General features: G+C 40.0%; 1 protein-coding gene across 1 annotated transcript; it reads left to right on the top strand.

Moving 5' to 3' along the window:
• The first annotated feature begins 2889 nt into the window (after positions 1–2889).
• Positions 2890–8579, top strand: LOC144524974 (uncharacterized). Its single transcript, XM_078261463.1, has 8 exons — positions 2890–3030; positions 5299–5431; positions 5644–6796; positions 6985–7118; positions 7281–7444; positions 7730–7884; positions 8194–8279; positions 8407–8579. The coding sequence occupies exons 1-8, from the start codon at positions 2890–2892 to the stop codon at positions 8481–8483; spliced, it is 2043 nt and encodes a 680-aa protein (XP_078117589.1). The 3' UTR covers positions 8484–8579.
• Positions 8580–10488: the final 1909 nt, after the last annotated feature.

The raw sequence follows: 10488 nt of genomic DNA on the forward strand, positions 1-10488 counted from the left end.
TCAACATGTAAACAGTGTACACAAGACTAATATATATTATTATGTAGTACTACTTAGTGTCTGTCTGTATTTATGTAACAGAATAAAATGCAAAAGTCAATGTAACATAACATGTAACATCATATGGTACATTATGATATAGTGAGGGATTTGAGGTATAAGGTGAAGTGTAGTAATATAGTATAGAATACCATAATATATAGTATATTACAACAAGTATAAAGTATAAGTATATGGCGCAGCAATATAACATAGTATAACTTAGTGTAAGATATAACGTGTTGTGTATAATAAAGCAATATATCAGAATAGAATAGACAATAAAATATAATATGGTGTCAAATATAACAATATATAAGAATATATTATATAATATGATATAAGACTATATATATACAGTATGGCAAGGTATGTAGTCAGTCCAGCAGAGAGACAATGGAGAGGAAGAGGTGAGTGTCTCCAGTGAACCAGACACTGTGGAGAAATGGCTGTGTGTGTGTGTGTGTCGTTATAGTCCGTGGGTCACACTGCTGTTATACAGTCTGATGGCAGCAGATACAAAAGAGCGCCCTGCAGCACTCAGTCTGGCACCTGGCTAAAATGATCCGGTGGATGACTGAGCTGCCCATCTGGCACATCTTGTCATGGAGAGGATGACAGAGGTTGTCTATCATCCTCCTCTCCGCCACTGACTCCAGACTGTCCAGTTCCTGCCCGACCACAGAGGCCTCCCTGTTGAGTCTGCTGGCCTCTGTAGCCTTGGTGCCACCACCCCAGCACACCACAGCAAAGAACAGTGCGCAAGCTACAACAGTCTTCAGGAGCCTGTTACACACACTAAAGGATCAGGGTCTCCTCAAGAAGAACAGTCTCCTCTGTCCCTTCCTAAATGGGGTGTTTGTGTTGTAGGACTAGTCAAGTTTTTTTGTTTTATTTGAACCCCAGAGTACTTGTAGGAGTCCACCCTCACCACTACCTCCTCTGGTAATCCACCACCAGCTTTTTGGCTGATATTGAGCTTTAGGTGATTGCTGTCGCACCATAAATGTGCAAAAAGCCTCATGACATGTTGCATTGTAAAATGAATAAACAATTTCAAAGATTCTATTACAATCTGAGCAAGTAGCTCAGGGTACACTGGGGAGAAACTGTTGTTGCAAGAGGATATCCTGTTAAGCAATCCTCCTATTGTCTTATTGACACATTCCTCTCCTTTAAAACTGATGCAAAGTGTCATTTTGCAATTATCATGCCCATTACCACTTTGTCCACTGGGTAGAGACTGTGATGCAAGCATTAGTGCCAAAAGAGCCAGGATGCCTATCAATCTAGCTCTTGAGCAATATAACTGTAGGAAATGTCTTTGTTGCCCCACCCACAAGATTTACTAGATCAAGTAGCAGCTTGACAAGTTCAAGCAAAGAGCACTGGAAGAAAACAACACAGTGTGGATAGTATTAGGTGGGAAACCATAGGAATGCAAGTAGCAAATAGGATTCATTATTCTACTTGGTGATTAATGGTAGCTGGCATTTAGACAGTAGCAGCAGCTTGTTTGTTAGCACATTGTTTTTGTTGTATTTTGTTGATGTCCTGTCATGAGCACACTGAAGCAAATTCCTAGCAACTTGCACCGAGTTGTATGGCAATAAAGTATTGAATCTTGAATCTTGAATTAGAGCAAGTATTGACAATGTGTATCACTGTCAGTCTCTCCCTAGGCTAACTGTATTTTCTGTAAACCCCATCTATACAAGTAAAGGATTGTCGTCATCCTAACCTGAGACTCTGGAAGTATCTCTTAGGATAATTTGATATTGCATCAACTGTAGCACAAGTCACTGGCATTGCCATTTGTGTTGCACATATCTCAGCATCCAGCTGTTTGTTCTGCTCACATGTTCTGTATTTGTGCTATTTAGAAATCTGATGACAAATGCATACTGCTCTCACACACTTTTGCTACAACAATTCACCCAAGAAAATATAATACAGATATCTTCCTAACAGGTATACCTGCAGTTTAGTGTCCCAAATTCCCCATACAATGTCCTTAATTAATTATGAACCTGCAAAACCTAACCCTACCCCTAACCTTAACCTGTCTCAAATAAGACCCTCATCATTTGTGACACTAAACTGCACGTAAACCGCCTTCATCAACTTCATCAAATGTGCTTAACGACTTCAAGAGCTACATTTAACATTATACATGACCAGATTAAATAATCTGTGATACTGGAGGATGTGCTTTGTGAATTCACAAATACGGATAGTCTGCATTACATTGATTTGGTAACGTTACACGGGTAGGGCACTCGGGCAGGAATATGCCATTGCAATACGCCATTGCAGCGTCTAGTCTGCCTAACCCAAAGAAGAAGAAGCTCGGGCAGTCCAGCAGTCCTTTCCTTAAAAATCCTATAAAAAAATCGGCTACTGTGACAGATACGTTGAAGAAAGATCAGGCCACCCACAAACCATTTACGTTATACCCCACCTTTCCTTCAAATTTGATAACTAAATTATTTTACTTAAACTGCAATTACTAAACAGCGTTTTCAACATGGAGGGTAACGTTAACGTAACGTTACGTTACAGCAGCAGACATGAAGAGCATCTCTTTGGTTACAAGCTCTCATCGACCTCCGTCGGTCGGTGGCTGAAGAAAGAGCAGGATCACTACACTGACAACTTCGGCTGGAGTTAGAAACCATCGAGGACAAGAAAAAGATGAACCTCCAGAACCAGAAACCTAACGCCGTCCACAGTCAAAATTGCACATAGCGAACAACTTCATTGCCATTTTGGCTAGCTAGTTAGCTAACGTTAGCTACCTATTGCGGAAGGTGGCGTCAGAGCCCGGGCTCCAGTCCGTCCCAGGCGACCATGACTCCTCAGCAGCAGGTTGTTCACCGCGAGCAGCACCCCTCCATAATCACCCAGAAAGTGCAGTTAACTGTCAAACTGTTTATGCTGGAAAATGCCCGGAATACACTTGAACAAGAACTTCTTAAACTCACCAACAAGGTAAGTTGGCTAATGTCACAGATATTTAGCTATATATCAGGTTATCGCTAACGTTAGCAAACTATCTCCAAAATTAATTTAGCTAACCTTAGCTAGCTAGCTATGTAACAGGCCACATGGTTAAATCGTGCTAACCTAAACGTTACCCCAAACAGATAACGTAACGTTAGCTAGCTAGCCAAGTAAATTTAGCTAGTTGGCAGAGATTGCTAAATTTTAATGAAACTAAGCACTATAGAAAATTACATGTACTTGTTGCCAGAGCTACAATCAATGCATATTTTCAGTAATGATTAATACTTTTTCCAACTATAGTTAACGTTAGTTGATTAATGTGCAGTCAATAAGGTGTCAGAAAATAGGGACTTATTAACGTTACAGTTTCTCAGAGCCAAAGATACATTTTCTGTATCAACTAATAAATATGGCACTAAAATGTACTTGTATTTTCAAATAAACTGAAATTATTTTTCTGCATTCAACATTACTTCACATAGTTTCCACGGTTCCTTGAAATCCTTGAAAATTTGTGAATTTGAGGGGGAAAAAATCAAGTCCTTGGGTTATTGAATATAGACATAAATACACATCACAGGTCGTTCAAAGTGCTTGAATTTATATATTTTGTGCAAGAATAGAAATTGAAGTTCTTTTGATATTATTTTTTTTTACTTAAAGCTACATTGTGTAAGAATTTCTCCCATTTACCAACCAACTGAATATTACTTTCTAGCCCTTCCTCCTATGGTGGCCGAACCCGAAATTAGCTCTCTCCATCGTTTGCACACAGCTGTTCTAGCCACTCCAATATTAACTTTGGTCTTGTTTCTTTGCCTGTCGCGTTGTCGTTTTTATTCTCTTTTTTTTGCTTCCCCGGCAAGTAGTCTCCCCCTTGCATTCCTCACGGTGCCAATAGGTGTAAGAGGGCGAAAGGCGGAGGTGTGTCCCTCTTTGGCTAATGTATTTTAAAGATGGAGGCGCTACATGGCTGCCGTCGAGCGAGTCGCTCGTCTGTATTCTGAATGATTCTGAATGTCAGATTCTACGCTTACAAGAATACTTTGATTAGTTGGTGGAAGTAATTACACATGAATGAGCACATATTTGTGAAAGAACAAAGTGGAATCAACTCAAAAAAATTACACAATGTAGGTTTAAGGAAATAGGCTATGTCTCTACCGGTCAACTTACACAATATATTATTTTGCAGTTATGGTGCGTCCACACGCCTGCATTTTCAGCAAAGTCAATGCAAAGACACGAATAAACGCAAATTTGCTGGGACAGCGCACATAACGTGAATGAGGCAAGCATACGAAATTCGCTATTTGTTACAATATTTTAACTCGAGCAAGAATTTGTGTGACGCTGTGTTGCAGAATCCTGTCAGTGTTTATATTCTCCTAATGTCCCAACGTTGTTGAATCAAAAATGGAAGAACAAATTATAGCTGTCTGTGAGCACCCAGAGCTCTCTAGTACCTTATTATTTGTACAGAGATTGGACGAAAAAGGAGCTTTCTTTTGGAAAAGTAAGCAGTGGGAAGTTATGTTGAAAGTTATGTTGAAATTATGTTTCTGTTGTTGATGGAGCAGCTACAATGCTAGCATAGCCCTGATCGATCCTAACTTCAATCAGAAAACAAGGATTTTAAAAGTTGTTTGCTTGGCGTCTTGCAGACAGTATGAATTCAGACTTTTTACAAATTGTCATAATATAGTAATTTCGGCATACTTTTTAACAGTTTACTGCAATTGAAAAACGGCTAAATCTGCGTGAATAGCGCTGGAAGCAACAGGTACAAAGCAGCAATATTGGTTATTTCGGCCATATTGACGACGGAAATAAACGTTGGTGCCTACAAGTCTACACTGGCGGGAAACGTCCGTAGCGTGAGTAACGCGATTAAACACATTTGATTCCAATATGATCCCGCGATTAAAGCAACGCAAATAATCGCAACACTGCAGTGTAAATAATCACCAGTAGCTTGGATACAATGACTAAATGGGTAAAGGCAAATACTAACCGCTAGTACGTCTGGTAAGTTCAGAAAATGACATCACTTTACTGTAATGCAGCCTTTAAAACCAGGAAAAGACAACACTTGGTCATATCACGGTATTGCGATATCCAAAATTTAAGACCATATCTAGCCTCATATATCAATGTTGATATAATATCGATATATTGCCCAGCCCTACCTTGAATTTGATGTTTAAGAAGGTGTGGGAACCCTGACTTCAGCTTGTTTCATTTTACCCTCAGGCCTACGAAGAGGTTCAAGAATTCTTGAATTCATCTTTTCCCACTAGTGACTTCGGTGATCTCGCAAAAGCTTTGGATACAAAATGCCAAGCCATTGACAAGCTCTCAGCTTTATTAAAAGATCTCACAGTTGGTAAGTCAAGTATTAATCATATAATTTTAGCTGCTAATGTGAGATTGCAAATATCCAGGTGCAAATCCAGTGTACCAGATGTCTTGATATAATATAAATGCCTTATCTATCACCAGCATTACTTAAGTATTCAGTGTGTGATTAAAACATTTTTTATTTAGTGCGCCTTCATTTAACAAAGCACTCGCTTTCTGCTTTTCTCATCTTTACAGAGGCAAACATTTTTGTCCAGCCTACTGTCAAAAATGGAGTAAGAACAAATCAACTTCTGCCACTCGGAGACAATTGGATCCTAACGACAGAAGTTCTCAAGTTTGGGCCCATGTTGCAGAACTCGCTCATGGCGAGCTCTATAGCCAAAGCGGTCCAGGTGCTTGGAGCCACACTGTCCCTCCAGCAGTCAAAACATTTCCCCATCTCCCAGCCTGCAGCGGTCCAGCAGGATGACATGATAGGCAGCATCTCGTCCAGCTACAACAGCGCCGTTGCGACTACGAGCTCATCCTCTCACTTAAAGGCTGAAGAAAAAGAACACGCTGTTGTTTTTGAAGAGGCAGGCCCATCAGATGCTGTGATTCTTTCACCTGCGATTATTGAGAGACCCAAGATTAACCCAGAGAGGCCACCAGTACTACTATCTCCCATACAAGCTATACTGCCAGAGACGAGTAACCCTAAACCAATGAAAATAACACCACTAATAGGCTGGGGATGTGTGGATGATGTCCAGGTGCAACACCAAAAACAAACATCCTCTCAGCTGCTTCACTTCCTCAGAACAAAAGCTAAAAACATGGGTGCACTAGAGGCCACTGTCACGGAGAGGAGTGAGAGAATGTGGTCACAGGTGCCTACCATCCAAACACAAAGCTACCAATTCAGACATGTTGTGACGGATGATCTGATCAATGCACTAGCTCCGAAAACATTATGTGCAGACATAAAAAACCAAGCCCCTATCTTCAGGGTAAAAAGAGTGGAATCAAGTGGCTCTCTGACCTACACTTGTGTGATTTCAACAAAGACTGAATTGTGGGATATTGGAGACATCTTCACAGAGGTGGGACACGGAGACTCCGAAGCGAGCCCCTTGGGAAAAAAAGACTGCCCGAATACAACCGCTAAGGTGGAAAACTTCTGTCTAAACGCCCAGTGGGAAACCCAAACTCTCCAGTGCACAGAACCTGAACATGTTAGCCAATCTTCTGGTGCAAAAACACCAGTGGTCAACGCCATTACCACTGCTGAGTTCCAGATCCGGAGGTTTGAAGAGACTGCAGTCGTGGTGTCTCATATTGTGAGCCCAGGCGACTTCTACGTCCAACACGCAGACTCCATCACAAAGCTGCAGGCCCTTGTCACAGAGTACGTCATCTGCTTTTTCTCAGCTTTTCTTATCCCTCACTTGATTCCTTGATCACATTAACAGAATTACAGAGCCACTTAACCTTTTTATGTTCATTACCGCTTTCTTTGTAGATTTTTTTTACTTCTTTTTTTTTTTAATAATCCACATGTTTCTGGTTGTCATTATTTTTTTTTCTCATTTGCAGCAGCTGGAAAGCCAGTAATTCATATGCCGAGCAGAACCGCATTCCAGACATTGGAACCCAAGTAATGGGTTGGTTCCCTAAGCAAGAACAATGGTGCAGAGCTCAGGTGACAAAGATATGTGGAGTAAGTGAAGGTGGGTCCAGTTTTCTGTAATGGTTTTACAAATGCATACCTCTAGATGGTAGCAGTGTCACTCTGCTCGCCTGTAGCCACTTGGGAAATCCTTCCTGGTTTTTTGTTTTGTTTTGTTTTTTAAGCTTAACCTTGCCATGCTCTCTTGTCTTTTGGATGCCAGATAATAATGCCACTGATGGCACTGGGAGTGAGACATCCATCAAGGTGGAGGTGAAGAGGCTGGACTACGGTGACACAGCCTGCCTGTCACTGTGGAACACCAAGGAGATGACCCCAGAAATGGCTGTCCTACCTCTTCAGGCTGTACAGGTCTCACTGACAAATGTGAGTGGTTCCCTACTGATAATGTTTGGCTTCATAAGTTAGTCTAGAGTACCACAAAAAACACGTTAAGATTTTTTTCAGCAACAGGCGTGCAGATTATCCCTTTCAGGATTTGCATACATGGAAATGGTTAATATACTGTGCTCTGCTGTGAGAGTGTTGACTCTGTTACAGTATTGGCGTTTGTCCACATGATTAGTCACAGCCCTATCTATTGGGCAGTGATAAAAGGAAATTAATTATCTCAGTTCATGGTATTTATTGTTTGCTTCCTCCCCCCTCGAGGTGACGCCTGTGAATGGGAAGGATTGGTCTGAGGAGGCAGTGGGCTGGTTCAAAACAATGGTGCACAACAGAACACTCTATGCCAGACTTTACCCGCAGGGGCCCAAAGTTACAGTCGAGCTGTTTTTGGAAAAGGGAAAGCTCGGAGCTATGAGGTACTTCAGTATGAAACAGTCAGTCAATTGTGAATTGCAGAGTTAGAATTAACAGAATTGTAAAAGCTGATAAAGTCGCTAAGATGTATTGACTCTAATGTTGTTTCTGCCAACAAGTGTCTTTTTTGTTTTATTTTACCAGCAATCATTATACAAATGATTTATCTTGTTGAATGAAGTAGTAGTACAGTGACTGAATATATGCTTACGTTGACCTTACAATGTGTATATACTGTACGATTTAAAGACCAGTAACTAAACCATCTTAACTGTACAGTGGTATTATCTCTTTTTTCTTTTTTTTTCCAGGAGGGGTGCATCATTGTCTTTGAGACTGGCCCAGAACGGACATGCAAAACACAACAAACTCAAGAATGTCAGCCTTATGAAAATAAGTAAGTAGAGTTACAGTTTGGAAATGGTTTTCCCCTAAATACTGCATCTACAGTAGGTGGCAGTATAGCCTATGTATGACCAGAGCAGCGGCCCTTTCCACTCACAATCTTGTGTTTTGCTTTTTAGACACTGTTCAACTTAAAAAGAAGAAGCAGGACTCAGAGTGGGAGAAATACCTCATCTCGTGCTATACTCAAAAGTAACAAGTAATTCAGAAAGCACGGAATGTGGGTAGTTGTGTTTGTCTGTCTCGTCTGACAGCACACCAATGTCAAATGTAAAAAAAAAATAAATAAATACAAATGTTAACCCTGCCATGAAGCACCCAGAAACACAAGCATTTATTGATTCTTAAATGAGAGATAAACCATCCAGCTTCTGGATGTGTACAAGTGAACATACAGTGGACTTTCAGGTTACACATGGACAAACTGCTGTGATTGGCACTTTGCAGTACAAGGATAAATTATTTAAATAAAAATGTAATGTAATATGAACATTTTGAGTAGAAACTGAAGGCATTGGCTGGATTAGTACACATTAAATAGCATGTATCTGCTTTCTTGTGTATTTTTCTGTCTTGCGGTTCATAAAGTCAAAGCTATGTGTAGTGAATGTGAGCGTAAAGCTAATGTTTTCTTACATCTACCATTGGAACTCAAAAAAACTTCTGTTATGATCTTTTAAACATACTGTAACTATCTATTTAGAGTCTTAACACATTGTGACTATTGTCTTTGAAGCATTGATAGAAAAGTGTGAAACAAAAGAACATTTTTTTATGTCAGTGTATAGGGACATGGATATCTAATTGTGGTGCAGGTTGTTTTATTTATAACATTTCCCCCTGTACTTTATTCTTTAGCATTTCCTTAACGAGGAAGTGTGTCTCTAGTCTCTGTTAAGTGATACTTGATTTGTCTGTGTGCCACATGCAGTAGGTCTATGGGGTTTTTTATGTATCACTTTCTTTTCATGATAATCATTATTAGAGCCATGTTGCCTTGGTTAATGTTGAGTTCTTGTACAATGGCAGATCTATTATCTTAAATGTACATCGTCTGTATCTCCGCTGTCATAATAAAACTGTTACAATTGTATGCTCCGTCTCTGTATTGTCAGTACTGTATCTTCTATAAAGGGAATATAAATGAGGTTTAATTCATTGAAAGAATTGCCAGGCCTCCCAAACCCTCCCACTACATTTGTCATAAGTGACGCAGAAATACTCACGACACAGTGAACTGCTGTAGGTCATCTGATAATCCACCACAAATGACCACATTGTGTTTTCACTTGCATTCACTTTGTTGCTACTGTAAATTATTGTTTCTACTGTAACAGGGAGGAGTTTGACCAGGACAAAATGTGCAATCTCGATGATGCTAAAAAGAATTATAAAAAAAAAAAAAAAGCTCATTCATTCTCGTTTGTTATAGCAGATGGCAGAGACATACTGTAACTGGGAAGTAAGCTTTAAACCAAAGGACTGGATATTTGTCTTAATCTGCGTACAGTATGATTTAAACGTGTCCACAAAAGGATATTATCAAAACAACGGAAATTAATTTTATTCAAAGGTAATTATTGGTCAAATTAGTTTAGGCTAAGATAATTAGTCCCCCTGTAAAAATGTCAATAAGAACAGCACCTGCTACAAAATGATTATAAAGTTCATAGTTACAATATATTTGCTAAACTTACAGAATTGCGGCAGTTACATGTGACATGGTTATGACTTGCAGTTTGTTTTGTTTTGAACAGCTCATGTATTTTTTGGATAATTCTGCAAACCTGTTAGTGACTCAAAGACAGTGCCTCAGGTCTAAAGCTGCCTTCACTTTCCTGCCCTGCCCTGCCCTGCCAAACACAATAAATAATGTGGCAGGCTGAGGCCTTTTGTGTCCACACAGATTCTTTCTTTTGCCCGGGGTAGGCGGAAATCGAGGCGTTTGATCTGAATTCTAAAGAGTCTTGTTGCAGCCCAATAAAGGCTGCCATTGTATGTAAATAGTTTATATAAGAGCATATGACTGCTACGGTGCAGGGCACTGGCTAGTGGCGGAGGAATGATTAGCATTTTCCAAACGCATGGTGTTCTCAGCCAGCCTTCTGGCTTCCTAAAAAACACAATATTTTAATAAATTTCTTCTTTGTACACATTTTTGTGTACCACCACAGCAGAAGGTAAAATGTTCTATCGTTTCA

This window comes from Sander vitreus, chromosome 10 (assembly GCF_031162955.1).
Source record: "Sander vitreus isolate 19-12246 chromosome 10, sanVit1, whole genome shotgun sequence".
In the NCBI taxonomy this organism is placed as follows: domain Eukaryota; kingdom Metazoa; phylum Chordata; class Actinopteri; order Perciformes; family Percidae; genus Sander; species Sander vitreus.